Source organism: Gadus macrocephalus, chromosome 4 (assembly GCF_031168955.1).
Source record: "Gadus macrocephalus chromosome 4, ASM3116895v1".
Lineage (NCBI taxonomy): Eukaryota > Metazoa > Chordata > Actinopteri > Gadiformes > Gadidae > Gadus > Gadus macrocephalus.
In genome coordinates, this window is record NC_082385.1 from 8,454,167 (window position 1) to 8,471,016 (window position 16,850).

At 41.8% G+C, this 16,850-nt stretch overlaps 2 protein-coding genes across 2 annotated transcripts; one reads left to right on the forward strand and one right to left on the reverse strand.

Annotated features, from left to right (window-relative positions):
* Positions 1 to 478: 478 nt before the first annotated feature.
* Positions 479 to 9,224, forward strand: ndor1 (NADPH dependent diflavin oxidoreductase 1). Its single transcript, XM_060049943.1, has 15 exons — positions 479 to 618; positions 1,390 to 1,525; positions 1,962 to 2,039; positions 2,289 to 2,386; positions 2,728 to 2,826; positions 3,322 to 3,423; positions 3,767 to 3,970; positions 4,187 to 4,314; positions 4,553 to 4,764; positions 5,047 to 5,154; positions 6,029 to 6,143; positions 6,346 to 6,492; positions 6,896 to 7,014; positions 7,465 to 7,559; positions 7,917 to 9,224. Exons 2-15 carry the CDS (start codon positions 1,391 to 1,393, stop codon positions 8,059 to 8,061), a joined length of 1,785 nt encoding a protein of 594 aa, XP_059905926.1. The 5' UTR covers positions 479 to 618; position 1,390; the 3' UTR covers positions 8,062 to 9,224.
* On the reverse strand, positions 8,691 to 12,604 carry ntmt1 (N-terminal Xaa-Pro-Lys N-methyltransferase 1). Its single transcript, XM_060049955.1, has 4 exons — positions 12,446 to 12,604; positions 10,833 to 10,980; positions 10,151 to 10,403; positions 8,691 to 9,675 (listed from the first exon to the last, which is right to left on the reverse strand). Exons 2-4 carry the CDS (start codon positions 10,977 to 10,979, stop codon positions 9,419 to 9,421), a joined length of 657 nt encoding a protein of 218 aa, XP_059905938.1. The 5' UTR covers position 10,980; positions 12,446 to 12,604; the 3' UTR covers positions 8,691 to 9,418.
* Positions 12,605 to 16,850: the final 4,246 nt, after the last annotated feature.

Here is a 16,850-nt window from a genome sequence, read left to right on the forward strand (position 1 = left end):
CCATCGAGATGTCTAGATTGGTTTTCAAACCATTTTTACTCATTAAAAAATAGTTACAAATGTTAAATAGTGACCTAACTTAGTTCCTTAGTTGAATTATTACTAAAAAAGTATCTTGGATCCTTTTTTGAGATCAAACATTAATAAGACTTGACATCACTTCTTGCGATGAGCTGAAATCAGTAAGTTTCTCTATCTCTTTCTGTGGTCTAATATCCCAGATAGCTGTGGCCTATTTTCGCTGTTTCTCCTTTCTCCTTGTTTTTAGAAGTTGTTTTAGTTGTCAGTAGTTTTCTCTATGGTGTTTAAATCATCCGTAATATGCTAAATGTGCATTATTACTATCACCTTGTTTCTAAAAACATCCCTCTTCATGATTTTACGATTACTATACTGTATATCATGCATGTCCCCGAAATCAATTTATAAAAAAATATATACATTTACGTCTACCGGGCGTCACGTGAAGAAGATTGGACCAACCAATCACAGCCCGAGAAGAATTGCCGTAAAGTGTTACGTCCTAGACCAATGCATGATCAAGTCATTTTCATAAACTCCTCTCTTTACAGCTCATCATTGATTATTTAATAAAAGACAGGTAGCCGAAGCTGGAAGGCAAGTTGAACCCGTCCTTATTAACGTCAGTATTTTGGAAATGTATCTGGAAATTGAACTGAATAAGGGATCCGGTTCTCAACTATTTATTGATTGAGGTTTGCTCCGGCTAATGTTATGACGCAACAAGGGGTCAACAAGAGGGTACCATGAAGAGTATTTACCAGTGTAACACTGATTGAGTAGGACAAGACAATCGTGTCCTCATATTTAAGATGTCTATACAGTGGTATAGAGTAGACCATTTTATGGTGGCCCTACAATGTAAAGTAAAAAAAAATCTCTGAATAAAACATCCATTTGTCTTTATAAGAATCAGACATGCCACAAAAAAATGTCAATAACAATGTGAATTGTCATTAATAATGACAATAATTTGTAGTCTCAGGCTCAGTCTCCCTTAAACATGCCTTTCTGTATGTGTCGAGGATTAAGGATGTTAAAAGTCATAATTAGAGATCACGAATACCAAGGATGAGCAATTATTAGGTTTAGCGTTATAAACCGAGTGAAGTAAATTCAGCATAACATTATGTAGCGCTCTCTGGTTCTCAGAGAGGTGAGGTTATTTATGTGTGAACGAGAGAGAGATGTAATGTTGAGATGGATACCCTAGGCGGCTATGAGTATCTGTGGTGTGTGTACGTTGCTTATGTGTAGGCTACAAGTGATTAGAATGTATGGGATTATTGGGCATAGCATTAGATATACATAGGTGACGATACCGTGGAATATAAAACCGTGATGTAAGATCAGGTTGTTCCTCCCCAGAATGGCGCTGCCCTCGCTGCTGGTCCTGTATGGCAGCCAGACGGGGACCGCCCAGGACACGGCCCAGCGGATTGGACGACAGGCCCAGAGGAAGCACATCCAGAACCGGGTGGCACCGCTGGACGGCTACAATGTGGTCAGTTCAACAGAGAGATGAAAGCTTCTTTAATATTAATCCAATGTTCTCCATTGATACCTTTTCTTCTCGGTGGCTGTAAGTATGATTTAAGGGTACTGGTATTTGACTGTGGTGTGATAAAAAATGGCACGGCCATCTGTTGGCTGTTAGTGAGTGATAATATTAGTTTCAACTTGTCTGCCTCTGTCTTAGCCGATAACGATTCTAGAGCACATCTCTTTTCTGATTTGTTCCATTGTGTGTGAAGGCTGTCACATTGGAGTAAACCTATTGCATAAAATGTTTCCGCGTGTTTCTCTTTAGAGAGAATAACCCAAATAATAATTTTGGTTGGGCCTAATATTCAAATGGTTAAGGATGGATGTTTGTTTCTCATGCCGTCTAAGAGTTGTATTGTTGCCCTTTCCTCTGCTCTTTGTGTTTCTCTCAATAGGCCAACCTGATCTCTGAATCTCTGGTCATATTTGTGTGTTCCACCACTGGCCAAGGAGACCCCCCTGATAACATGAAGGTAATGTTACCCAAACAAGCAAATGTTTTATTTAAATGGATACTTTGTACATCCCTTAGGATGTACAAATAGCAGCAGACAATAAAACAACATCTCAATATAAGAACACAGGTAATATAGCATAGGGAAGAAGATGGATAGAAGATGGAATAAATAAAATGCAATAGAAATGACAATATTTGTACTGTATTTACAGTACAAGTTACATCATATGATATATATTCAATAGTGATTTTCTTCTCTTGGCAGAACTTCTGGCGTTTCCTGTTCAGGAAGTCTTTGCCTGCTGGGTCTCTGTGCCAGCTGGACTGCGCAGTACTCGGGCTAGGGGACTCTTCTTATCCCAAGTAAGTGGAGAACATCTCAAAGAGAAGACCGGAGCTTACTTTGTTTCTGATTTCTGATGACGGAGCGCTACTATTCTAAAACGCGCCCTGCTTAGTGGTACTATTTGTCTTGGAACTTTAAAAAGCACTTCGATATATGATATAAAAAAACATATATTTACATATATATATATTTATATTACTATTAATACTTGCATGCTTTGGTTGTTCTCAGTCTTACTTGTAAGACGCTTAGGATAAAAGCGTCCACGACCAACATCTCATAATGTAACTTAAACAACAAGAAGCATCTCATATGAAGAACGGAGTCATCACATCAATCTTTTCCTTTGTGATTGTAGGTTCAATTTTGTGGCCAAAAAGCTTCATAAGCGCCTTCAGCAGTTGGGAGCCAGCCTGCTGTCGTCGGTTGGGCTGGCTGATGATCAACACGACCTAGGGTAAGAGACAAAACGTTAGGAAGCTAAAGGTTTCATTTCCTATGCTTATTCTACCAGCAAAGAGATAATTTGTGTACAACATAATCTCAATGGGACCTGATATTCTTTATGAAGTATATATATTTTTTACAGATAATCCCTACTTAAATGAACATGAGGTATCATATTTTGGCAAATGTTATGTGTTGCTTTGGTTTATGAATAGTTAGAAAACTGGGCTGATTGAATATTTGCAAAAATAGCTACATTTTGATTGAACACCAACACAAGTACTGCCTTGTAGTTTTCCAAGTAGAAGTAAAGTACTAATGAACACAATAACGGGCAAAAAGTAAACCGTGAAAGGCAATTGTTTATGCTATGTGTGTCCCACGCACTAACAATGTTTTATGTATTACATTAAAAGTCCTCAGGTTGTTTGTGACCTACCGCTAGTGAGGGTCAGGTGGTGAATGTCGCATGGAGGTAAAGTGTGCTCCCTGTGTGTTGGAACAGAGCGGATGCAGTGATCGACCCGTGGCTGGCCTCGTTCTGGGACCGAGTGTCAGCTCTGTACCCCTCCATGAACACCGTGACCCCCCTGCCAGAGGACCAACCGTAAGTTGGTTACAAATACGGAAAAAAAACATTTGGTTGGTTTGACTGACTATTTTGTTTGCGTAGAAATCATTTCATAATGATTTGAATATTGTTCATCAGTGACCTTGGAGGCAAACCTTCACGTTTTGCCTTTTTTTAAATGGAGAAAACTGCTTCATATGGATCTTCAAAAACACAGTCTGTATTATCCACTCTCCATTCCAATGACTAATCACGACAATGGTACAAGTTTATCACAGAATCGGAGTGGATGTCACATCAGGCATTTGAATGAGTTCTTAATATGATATCTGAGGAAATAGCTGAGCGTGACGGTTCCGTCGTTCCCTCGTTTCTGCAGGCTGCCTCCCAGATATACATTCCACTTCCTGGAGGGTGTCAGTGAGAAGTCGGGTGACACGGAGAGGAATTCCAAAGAACAGCGCGTCCCGTCTGAATCCCATCCTTTCCCGGCGCGTATGACGTCCAACCAGAGAGTCTCTCACCCCTCCCATTTCCAGGAGGTCCGCCTCATTGAGTTTGACATCTCAGACTCCAACATTGAGTAAGTGTAAAAAGTATAAAAACTAGTCCCTAAAGTGCAGTTCTTGGTGATATTGATTTTGACCTTTAGGCACAGAGTCTGGAATTCCAGAGCTACATCAGCATAAAAAGGAAAATCCCCCAGAGAATATAATCTTATAAATAATAATAAAATCACCACAAATACAAATAGTAATATATATGCAGTATATATTCGAGTGATTCTGTGTTTGTCCAGGTTCACCGCTGGGGACGTGGTGAGCATGCGACCCTGTAACAACCCAGAGGACGTAGAGCAGTTCTGTCAGCAGCTTCGACTCGACCCAGACTCTCAGTTTATCCTCAAGGCTAACGACAGCACTGCGGGTACGCGTTGTCCTGAAACAAAGAACAATGGCAACTTATCTTAGAACTTTTTTCAAGTATTTGATATGAGTCGCGATAATATGAATATTGAATTATCGCCATAGTGGTGTTAGATTTGAGCACTGTCAGGTCATCCGCATTCAGTCCCTCACCGTGCAGCTAGCCTTCAGAACCAAGATGGCCGCCAGGTAGCACCTGAATCTAAACCTCCGCCCTTCCCCCCCCCGCGCGGCTCCAGCGCCGGCGGGGCTGCCCGAGCCGTGCTCGCTGCGCCACCTGGTGGAGGGCTACCTGGGCGTGGCGGCCGTGCCACGCCGCTCCTTCTTCGAGACGCTGCAGTGCTTCTCCGCCAATGAGCTGGAGAAGGAGAAGCTGGCCGAGTTCAGCTCGGCGGAGGGCCAGGACGAGCTGCACGCCTACTGCAGCCGGCCCAGACGCACCGCTCTGGAGGTGAGGGGAGGGGAGGGGGCGGGGGGGAGGTAGGGAAGGGGGCGACTCCCACTGTACCACTGGTGTCCCATGTCACAGAGCGCAGTGCTCCTTTGTTGGTGTGGTGCGGCTCAGGTTTCATCCACCGAGCATAAAACGAGAAATAGGATCGGCCTTGTGTCCGAATCCAAAATGGGGACCAAGGTGTTCTTTCGACCAATCAAGGCATGGTGTTAGATATGCATTACAAGTGTGTGTGTGTGTGTGTGTGTGTGTGTGTGTGTGTGTGTGTGTGTGTGGTAGGTCCTATGTGACTTCCCCCACACTACCGCAGAGCTGAAGGTGGACTACCTGCTGGACCTGTTCCCCCCGATCCAACCCCGTTCCTTCTCCATCGCCTCCTCCCCCCTGGTGAGCCACCCGCTCCACCACTGCCCTGAAGTGGACCACTATGGATGGAGGTGGTGTGGATGCATTGAGAGGATATAGGGGTGATTCAACCACCTCAGTCTGGACTATGGACCTTAGTTACCTAGTGGCCATCTTGGTTCCTTTTTGGTTCTAAACACTAGCTGGGTGGGAGAACAGAATGCAATTCCACATTCAGTTCCTCCTACCAGCTTGAGTTAAGAACCAAGATGGCCACTAGGTCAATAGGACCTATGGTGTTCAATGTTAACAACAATTGTAAAATCAAAGTTATAATGACTTAAAGGAGGTGTATGCAAAACTTCTGTCACCTAGACGTTAACCTTAAGGCTACAGGGATGTAGGTTAATTTCTCAGACTCTCCAGCAATGTGGAGATATCTTGTGTTGTTGTATTTTAGCAAGCTTTTTTTTTTGAGGGTGGGTGTGGTTTGGAGAGATTAGGGAGAAAGAGGCGCACAGTGTTTTTTTAACCTAAATAATACACTGATGCTAGCGTATTATCCCTAATTCTTTAATGATTCAAGAAGATTAAAGATGGTTTCTTTGTCATATGCACAACAATTACAGCAGCAGTCTTTGGCAACAATGTAATATGAAAAAGTGTAAGAGAAACACAAACTGGTTTGTGTATATTTATTTTCTGGTTTGTGTATATTCATTATATACAGAAACTGGTTTGTGTATATAATAAATATTATTATAATGATATATGAGTGCATAAAATATATTATAACAATAGCTCTGGACAAAATAGAATACTGGGCATGAACAATTTGAATAAAATATAAAATGGTCTGAAAAACTAAAGTTAGCTTGAAGATGTGGAAGCTCAACCCAGTCAACCCCTCTGATAGGCCCACCCCGGGAAGCTTCAGATCCTGGTGGCTGTGGTTGGATACAAAACGCAGATTCAGAAACCACGCAGGGGCCTCTGCTCCACCTGGCTCAGCTCTCTAGACCCGTCACAAGGTCCTCCACAATTTCCTATCCATTATTATTATTATTATTATTCATCGATTACTTTTTCCTTTAGATTATTTTAAGTTCATTCCTAGCAATGTCAAGCTTTTGATTTGTTCATTGTATTTGAATGAGTATGAGGATTGACGTTAGTTAATTGAAGTACGTCCGTATTAAACATGATGTTTATTATTCTGTCATCGTGTCTTAGGCGAGGTGCGAGTGCCCCTGTGGGTCAAGAAAGGCACCTTAAGGTTTCCTGCGGACCAGGACACACCAGTGATCATGGTGGGTCCGGGAACGGGAGTAGCACCCTTCAGGTCGGCCCTGCAGGAGAGAATAGCACAGGGCAAAGCAGGTAGGAGGATTTCACTTAATCATTTGTGTTTTCTTATTTGAACTTTGATTCAAATGTCTTTATTGCCGGAACATGGTCGTGATATTTGATGTGGCGCAGTGAAAAAAACATCGCAAAACGTTAAGAAGAACTTTTCATTAATATTTTCTAGTTAGAAAATGGCCAGAATTTCCCGGATGCTTTCATATAAATATTTCCTCGCTTATATTATCAAATAATGTGTGACAGAGTGCGATAGTTTCCTATTAAAAGAAGAATACATTTGAAACAAAATGTATGATACGTGCAGGGATACCTGATGTCATGTTTGGTTGGTGATACCGCTGGCAGTGAATAAGGGTGAAGGGGTTACCTCGAGACACAACTCAAACAGATTTCTTTCCGTCCACTCTTGTGCCGGCAGCGAACGTGCTGTTTTTCGGCTGTCGCTCCCAGTTCAAGGACTTCTACTTCAGCGCTGAATGGAGGGACAGAGTGGAGGAGGGACAACTGAAGCTGTTCACCGCCTTCTCCCGGGACCAGGTGAGACACAGGGTAGCAGACGCACGACTGAAGATCACATGGAGCATCTAACGAAAGCAAAAAAAGACATGTATTTATCAAACAAAGGTTAGGTGTTCAAATATATTGATATATTTACAAATATTTATATAGAAAATAAATTGTTTATTTCAGTTCGAAAAAACACAATTAAATATAATATTGAAAGGATACAAATGTGGCTAGGAAAAAAAAAATATATAAATAGTGTTAACGGGAAGCACTATCAAACCTTCCTAAATGTTCATGCGATATGATACTTGTCCCTCACCTAAGTCAAAAGGTACTGGTCCATAGTGTACCTCTAGGAATCTTCTTATGACTATTACAGTCTACAGTCCATATGTGAAGCTTAACTGATCATGATCATGTTTTGAGTGCCTTGTTTGTTGAACCTTCAGGATTTCACCCTTATTGCTCCTCTTCATGTAGGAGGACAAGATATATGTGCAGCATCGTGTGAAGGAGCAGTCTAAACTTCTCTGGGACCTGATTGCTAATAGGAACGCCTACTTTTATATTGCAGGGTGAGTAAAACACAAAACCACGTGCCAAAAAATGTTGCCTTTAAAAATGTTTTTATTGTATGTCAGAATGTCCATTCAATTTTAATTATTGTTTGAAATTCGGGGAATTATGCGAAGATCATGATTTTGCATGTCTTAAACAGGAAAATATCATAACATTTTTGTGGGCATTTAAGTAACGCTTTTGACCTGGATCAATCGATGATTGATACTTTTTGGGTTATATCTTCACTGATTTCACCTATTGTAAGTCGCTTTAGACAAATACATCAGCTCAATCGATTTATTGTAATAACACTATTATTTAACCCAGTACGTCCCTTTCAATGTAAAATAAACATTTTTTTTCTCATCTAGCAATGCCAAAGACATGCCCGCCAGTGTGTGCGATGCACTGAAGGCAACCTTTCAGCTCGAAGGGGGGCTGTCATTGGAGGAGTCGGATCAGATGTTGGTTGCCATGGAGAAGGCCGGGCGGTTCCAGAGCGAGACGTGGTCCTAACAGCTCTGCCTCGGTATACAGCGGCATCAACCGCCGCCGCCGCCAGTACATCCTGCTGCTCCACAGACACTTTGAAACACCAGGCTTGTGGTGTCATATAAGAGTTGCACACAACAGCCTTTTAGCCAGTTTCCCTTGCTGCTCGTGACGTTGTGGGGCTGGATGTTGTCCGTTTAGATTCCCTTCATGAGAACAGATTCTGAAATGGCTTTTTAGATCTCACACACACACGCGCGCCCACAGTCCAAATGCAATCTACTAAAATGCTGATTGATTTTGAGTTGCAAACTATCAAGGTGGACCCCATTACGTTGTCTACAACATTCTTGGTTTAAAGGCTATTGATTTTGAAGTGCTCAATTTTTTTTTTTTTTTTTCATTGTACCAATGAATATATGCATCATTTTAAGATACAAATGTTGAAGTTTGAGAAGGTGTTCGATTTTCTAATGCATTTTCTTTGTATGTTATCAACACCTTACACTCATTTTGAAGACATAGCATACACTAGCTAGCCAAGCACAATTTAAGTACTTGAATGGCACTTGAATCACTTAATAATTGTCAGCTAGAGAGTGTTTCTCTTCCCACTATATAACTGGATTCCTTGTGTACTTTTGTATGAATGCTCACAAGCTTACTAGTTGAATCCAGTCCTGGTTGGATGTCAGTCAACTACAGTACCCAATAATTTTTTTCTAGGAATTTAATATCCAAATCTGAGGAAGCACATTACGGACACATGAACACTTGCATACAAATTGACCAGATACAAAATCTCTGTACAACAAGCCTTATATAATTAAATTATTTGCCATGTTTGCTCTTTCAAATGTGTATTGCTGTGAAATAGATAAGATGTTTCATTGTATTTTAACTCAAGGTTTTAGGAACATTATCCCCCTGAATGCAGACCCAAAACCTACAAATAAAAAAGCGACATTCATATCAACAAGTGTACCCTTGGTATTTAGTCCAAAACTGCTTTTTGCAGGATCACACAAGGTTCAGTCTGCATGAACCCCACTTGCTCTTGACACACTTTGGGATTTTCACCACCAGGAACACCTCATTATACAATGCCAAGCTGGTAAAGGTCCAATTTAGGTTCAGCAGGTTATTCTTCATAATAAATTTGCGACAAAGTCACGCACTTATTGCAGCAGCTCATCAAAAATGACTAATAAAACACTCACATGGGTGTATTGACGCCGTCTCATTCGAACCAAAACTAAAAAGAAACGTCAAACCGTCGAACTGAAACCAAGGCGCGGTGTGTTGCATGAACTCTTGACTTTCCACATATAAAATAAAGTTGGCACGGAATCAGAAACAACATGCGCGTCCCCCCCCTCCCCTATCTGAGGGCCAGCGTGTGCACTTGGTAGATCTCCTTGGGGAAGTCCATCTGCTGCTCCTGGTGGACGATGCGCAGGCCCGCCTTGGCCACAAGGCTGCGCACGATCTGCAGGTCCCGGCACACGCTGCTGTCCACGTCGTCGGGGACCACGCCCTCGTAGGCCACGTTGTCCTTGAGGACCACGATGCCGCCGGGCCGCAGGGCGCCCTGGCAGCGCTCCAGGAACTTCACCAGGTGCTCGTCCGTCAGGTGACCTGAAGAGTCGACAAGAACACACATTAGGGCTGAACGATTCATCTAATTCAAATTCAATTACTGACCTCCAGTCAGTCGATTAATCTTACAGACTACTCATTCCTTTTTCTTTTACGGTTCAATTAAGTTGTTAATTCATGCATAAATTCATCTCAACACATAGGCCTGGCCTAAAGGAAAGAGCAGTTTATATGTTGACTGCTTCCAATGTTGTGTTGGTCATACTATAGAATGATTTATTGCTTGTTTAGTGAATAATACAGAAGGAACTTTAAAAAGAAAAATCTAATGCTAAATCGCAACTCGCAATATCGGTCTAAATAAAATCGCAATTCGATAATTTCCCCAGATCGTTTTTCAGTTCAGCTCCAACACAAACCTAAAAGCCGCGGCCGGTATGTTTCCCCGCCCGTGTTGGAGTTGTAGCCACGGCTGACCCCTTAGGACATTGCCCGCCCCCGTCCGGGTACCCACCGATCACCCACTGGATCCAGATGACGTCGTAGCGGCCCGGCTCGGGCACAAAGTCCTGCAGGCCCGTGCAGAAGTAGTGGCCCACCCGCTTGCTCTCCTCGCCCAGGTAGGTCCTGGCCTGGTCCAGGAACTCCTGGGTGACGTCCACCAGGTCCACGGTCTGGAAGAGGGGCAGCAGGAGGCGCTTGGTGATGCGGCCGATGCCCGCGCCGCAGTCCAGCGCGCACATCGTCCCCGTCTTGCCCTCGCCTTCCTGGGGTACGGGACAAGAGATGGGCACGATGAGATTAAGAGTGGCCAAACTTCTACTGCTTCTTACACATGTTTATACTCTAGTACAAGAGATGGGGATCACAGTATTTTGGGGGGGTCAAACATTTACTGCTTCTTACACATGTTTACACTCCAGCACAAGAGATGGGGATCGCAAAATGTTGGGGTGCCAAACTTCTACTGCCTCGTTCCTACACATAAATGGCCTTTTCTTCAATTGATAAACACAATAATACGCTAAAGCAAGCGGATTAAAGACATCGCTTTAGGCACTGGTAACTTTGTTTTTTCTGTCACTGTTTACATACATAGTCGTGTATGTTATTGACCTAATAAGAGTTGAAAAAGAGAAGTCATGTCAGACTTGACCATCATTAACCATCTTGTCATCATTATGCAAGTTTCTTACACCAATTAATTTCTTCAGGAAGGCCTTCGATCCATTGAGGTCGATGTTGGAGATGCTTCCGTAGCCTCCCAGCATGCCGTCCACTGTGGGGGGAACGTCCCGCCAGTACACCTCGGCATTGCCGTAGAAATGTGCCTCTTCACCCATCCTGTCATAACAATTGAATAGTTAATTCAGGATACACCATTTGGTTTGTGATTAATAATGCAACTAAATCGTTGGGTCAACACAACTGTACAGTCCTACAAATGTTCCTGTAAGCCAATCGTGGAGACAAAGCTGCATATGTATTGCGTAAATGTGCATCTGAATTAAAGCATTAGTCATCAGTGTGGTAGTACCGTTGGAGTAACAAATATAACGTTACTGATTTGTAATCAACATGAACATGCACTCTCGCACGCACAGATTGTATTTGATTAATTCTCTACCCAGTCATTCGGGGTGCTTCGGAGGACACCTTATTTAAACCGGCTGAGAACTTACACCAGGCTTATGACCAATGACGTAAGGCCAGCAACACATCATCAGCTCAGCATGCAAGGACTGCAAGCACGTGCACCTGGCTTTATTTGGCCAGTTGTCAGCTGTCACAACCATGTCGCCTCGGCCAGTGACCTAGCCCTTTCCTCTGGTATGCATTACCATCATACCGAGTCCTGAACACTTTATCTATCTTTATTTATTATGAAGATTTAAATGCACTCTTATCAATATACGTCTAATATCGAGGTAGATTAATAATAAACTGTCAGTCAGAAAGCAGTCACTTATTAAAATGAAAAGGTGTTGCATGTAAAATTGTGTAATAACAGTTGTATACGCTGTATAAAAACAGTTGGACTCCATTGACGCAAGGCAATTTAAGGGCAATAATATTGAATATATATAATGTTGGAATAAAAGTGTGGACTGGTGAGCACATACAAATGCACTCTTATCAATATAGGCCCTACGTCTAATATCGAGGTAGATTAATAATAAACTGTCAGTCAGAAAGCAGTCACTTATTAAAATGAAAAGGTGTTGCATGCAAAGTTGTGTAATAACAGTTGTATACGCAGTATAAAAACAGTTCGACTGCAAAGACGCAAGGCAATTTAAGGGCAATAATATTGAATATAAAATATATAATGTTGGAATAAAAGTGTGGACTGGTGAGCACATACAAATGCACGTGCCATTGTTTTTGGATTAGAGAACTATGCATAATTTCTCGCGATGATAAATCTTCCAACGTGAAGTTTTCATAAAACCGGAGAACGCGTTCATCGGAAGCCTCAATTTATACAGGGCTGTGTTACTCTAGGTCTGTCAACTTTGGACAATTCTGTGCGAATCCCAGTGCATACCTGCCTAACGAAAATAGTTCGTCACGTAGGAACGAACCGGTCGATATAGGTCATACAAATTGATTATCTGTTTCTATGTACGTGGCCATGCTCACTTGAACACTTGCATTACCGATTAGTCAAACCAAGCCGGCATGCTCATATTTACCGCGTGCTGATTTGTATACACAACGGCTAGACCGCTACAATCAATACCAAAAAGTGTGACCATTCCGCTACAATGACTCTATAATGACTTCTAACTTGTAGCAACAGGCTTACCTATTTCTGTATCAGGCCCAGGTTCCTACTCCGTCCCAATTCATATTATAACCATGCCGACATCTCTGCCCATGACGGTCACGCCTGCCCCTTCCCTATTTGGCTTCTTCGGCGAGCGGAAGTGATGATTACAGGTCAAACTACACACCATTAAAAGAAAATATATTTAGGCTACAAAGAAATATATATATATTTATTTATTCATTTGCAGCATAGATATTAGCCAAAGAGTGCATGAAATATTTTACCAAATTTCTCAAAAACACTTTTTATCAGGGAAAACCAAAGCCCCTAATCTGTGCGTAGTTGAGGCATAGAAGAGCAGATGTCTACCATATTACTCAAAGGAAACTGTCTCCATCCAGAGGTCATACGAAAGACTGCAACGCAGTCATTGACATCTGCACGTCTTGCGTTCAAAACGGACCCCTGCCAACCCTACCCCTAATAGAGGACTTAAAAGTGGTCTGCGAGAGCATGACAAAAATAAAAAAACGAGTGATTGTTACAATGTAGAATACGATGTGTGTGTTTGCCTATTTGTGACTACAAAACGATGCGTTTCAATGTACGAGGCCACACCTAAATTGTTATAAACGTTTAAGAACTCATCCCACCGAGAGCCAGGTTCATGTTTTTTTATGTTTAGTAGCACAAACAGAGCGAGGGGAAATCCTTTGCTTGCCTCGCTGTAACCAAAACCACCTGGTTGGTTTAGGCCTACCAAAAGATCAGTGAGTCCGATTTGCTCCCACTATTTAATGAACAAATGCTGTACACGTACTTATTTTGAGAAAAGAACATTTGATAGGTAACTAAAATATCGTTTTTTTTAACAAGCCATGGTTTTCGTTGAAAGCAATTAATAACATAACCGTGATGTTAGAAAAGTAGTGATACAACGAGTTTCTGATTGGGTAAGCTGGCCACTAGATGGCAATATTGTGCTTTACGAGTCCTGAGCTAATACACTCGCTCCATAGCTTGGATTGAAATGCCGTGTGTTCCGTATGATTCGGGTAAAGACATTTTCGCTTATTTTCTGTATATAAAAGTATATAATAAGTACAATCCTCCTTTTGAATACGATTATTGTCCTATTATTAATTATGAGGAGTTTAATATAGTTACAGTGTACATTAGGCTATGTATCCTCTAGTCTAAAGGCATAATGCGTAGGCCTATTCTAGTAAAATAAAATAAAAACAAATTAAAAACTATGTGTGGTGATACAGAGCGTAGGCCTACTTGTACTTTATTTAAGTTAAGAGAGGTCATGGGCATACCTTAAAACAATTAATATTGATCTTTCCAAATTGTGATGGGCGTGGTAGTAGTCTGCAGCCATGTGTGGGGTTTTGGAGCTGCAAAGGTGTTGGGGGGTGTAGTATGGCTGGGAGTTTGTTGAGGTAAAGCTCAGTGTCATCCGCATAGCGATGGCAGTTGAGGGGAGGCCCGGTGGATGAGGGTACCGAGGGGGAGGGGGGGGAGCGTGTGGAGGAGGAAACGGAGGGGCCCGAGCAAGGAGCCTTGAGGCACGCCTTGGTTGACTGGAGTTATGATAACAAATGATAGAAACGCAGACTAAAACTCGGACTAGCATACGAGAGCCAACTCAAAACATTCAAGTTAAGTTCATAGAAAGGGAGAAATCTGTGTGGGCCAAGAAGGAAACAGAAAGAACAAGAAAATACAAAGACAGAGGAGAGATTAAGTTAAAACAAGTGGGGAGAGAGCAGTGTTCCAGGTGAAATGGAGTATTATCGGGAACAGATGGAGCCGGGGAGAATACCGCTGTGTTGATTCCTTTCCAGGTCATGAAGTCAGATGAACCCTACATCTATGTGGCAAAGGTGTTGCAAAGATATCCTGCCCTGCATCTAACCACTAAGCCCTTCTTTCCTTTAGAAACCTTGTGCCACAAAGTTGTTTCACAATATGCAATCCAAAAAGCTAAATGAAGGTGTTTGGGGGCTTATGAAGCAATCGCTAATTTTCGAAAATACAAGATCTATGCCTTGTTTATCATCAAAGAGGAACCCAGTGGAACATCAATAGTCAACAGAATATAGTATGACTCCTGAACACCTAGCGCAATGCTGAAACTCCCTTGCATGACTTGAGTTGTAACAAGACTGAGTTTTGAGTCTGAGTCCTGATGAAACCCAAACCCTAAGAAGTGTCTTTCCAACTAATGATTGGTGCATAACGATGATTTGTATAAAGATGTGCATAGGTTATCAACAGAATGGAAATGTTCCTGAAAACAATGCATACGCACACTTTTGCGTGAATTGGGACAAATGTAGGAATGTGTTGACATGATTAAATCCGACAGAATGTTACGCAACCTCTCCTCTCCAATCAGAATCCAGTGTGCTTATCTAACCCACTTTTCACATCTCCCTCCTGATCACCGCCTCGTCCCTTTTCTTTTATGCTATCCTGTGCTATGCTACGCTACACTATGCTATTTTATGCTATGCTACGGTACGCATATGTTATGTCGTGCCATATTTTGTTATGCTTTCCTGATTTCCTGATCCTTGATGGTAGTCAAAAAAGCTTGGGCCTATGATTAATTCAAACCTATTCGCCAAATTCAACTCAAAACAAAAACTTCTCATAGTCATCATCCCCCATTCTCCCTTTAATTACGCTTCACTTTCTTACCCGTCCCTGCATCATCATCATCCCGCTCCTCCCACTTATGTCTTCATCTTTTCACTATAGCCTACCTCTATTTCCCTGGCCTCTTTTCGCTTCCGTGAGCTGCTGCAGCTTTCTAGGTCAGTCTCCCAGGCAGCCAGGCAGCAGACTACCAGCTTCACTCTCTTGTCACATCTCATCTGCTCTCTTCACTCTCATGATACATGGCGGATGGATAGATGGATAGGAAGGTAGGTAGTATAGCATAGCCTAGTATAGTATAGCATGGTATATAGCGTATAGCATGGTACTGTGTTTATTGTATACTATAATGTAGCATAGCATAGCAAAGATTAGCATAGCATCGCATATTATATTTTGGTATAGTATAATATAATATAGTATAGTAATATAGTAAAGTATAATTCAGTATAGTATATTATGGTATAGTCCAGTATAGTATAGAACAATAGTAATATAGTATAGTAAAAACATAGCATAATTCAGTATAGTATATTATAGTATAGTCCAGTATTGTATAGAACACTAGTAGTATGGTATACTATAATATAGTATAATATAGTATATTATAGTATATTATAGTAGCATAGTATAATATAGTGTAATATACCTTGCTTTAGTATAGTCTGGCATGATCATATGGTGAAAAGATATACGCATGGTGAAATCATTTATTTCATGTTTTCACCAGAAACATGTATGTATTGTGAAGACACCACATGATCCACAAAGCCACTGATACTGGGTGAGTATATGGCATAGAGGACCGAAGAGAAATGCATTCTGCTTTTTACCTTCTCGTTAAAAATTGATCCTCTGTTACCAGAGTTCACTCCTGTCCAAACTACTGAACTACAAAAAGTGTATGCGACGTATACACACCCACGCACACAAACACACTCACGCCCGGCACACAATCCCACTCGCCAAATGTTGACTTTTATGAGTGAATCTAATTGTCCAAAAGGAGAATAAGATAAATACTAAATTTAATTAGGAGTGACTTTTACTACAATCACAAGCGGAGAGAGTGAGAGAGAGAGAGAGAGAGAGAGAGAGAGAGAGAGAGGAGAGAGAGAGACAGAGACAGAGAGAGAGAGACAGAGAGAGAGAGAGAGAGAATTCCAGAAGCTATTCTCACTCTGACACACAGAGAGGGGAAGCGAGCGAGATAAGGAGCTGGAAAAAGACAAGGCGCTAAAGCCCTAGTGGTGGCTGCTGCCGCATGGTTAAAAATGCATGGCCCATTTTCTCATTAATATTTCAGGGAGGCAAACTCCTCTCTCTACATAGCCTCCTCCCTGCAATGCTTTGCTCTCTCCGACTGCAGCAAGTCAGCGCAGAAGCGAGGAGAGGCAGAGAGAATCAGATGGGCCCCTAATGTATACATTTATATTCATCTATATATATATATATGTATGCCTGCTCGATTTCTTTTTAACATACTAACGTATAGGATTTATTGAAGAGCATTTATGGATTCATGTTGAAGCTGTTAGGGTTCTTTCTTTGTCGTCCGTTTACACCACCACTAATACAATCCTCGTAATGGTTACAAAAAAGATATCACGGCTACGCTGCACTCTGTCCAGGTGTTCTTTAAGGAGCTAGGTCGTGCCGCACTCTTGAATCCTACTCTTGCTTGAATATCACTGATTGTTCTCAGGCATGTGAGTGGCTCGAGATAACATCGTCTGCTGAACGACTCAATGTAAACGTGAACGTCCATCTGCTC

Coding starts and splice junctions, on each gene's coding strand:
- ntmt1 (XM_060049955.1), bottom strand. CDS start 10,979: ATGGGTGAAGAGGCACATTTCTACGGCAATGCCGAGGTGTACTGGCGG. Junction 10,404..10,832: donor TCCTGAAGAAATTAATTGGT/GTAAGAAACTTG, acceptor CCCGTACCCCAG/GAAGGCGAGGGCAAGACGGG. Junction 9,676..10,150: donor CTGGATCCAGTGGGTGATCG/GTGGGTACCCGG, acceptor TCGACTCTTCAG/GTCACCTGACGGACGAGCAC.
- ndor1 (XM_060049943.1), top strand. CDS start 1,391: ATGGCGCTGCCCTCGCTGCTGGTCCTGTATGGCAGCCAGACGGGGACC. Junction 3,971..4,186: donor ATCTCAGACTCCAACATTGA/GTAAGTGTAAAA, acceptor GTGTTTGTCCAG/GTTCACCGCTGGGGACGTGG. Junction 4,315..4,552: donor GGCTAACGACAGCACTGCGG/GTACGCGTTGTC, acceptor GCGCGGCTCCAG/CGCCGGCGGGGCTGCCCGAG.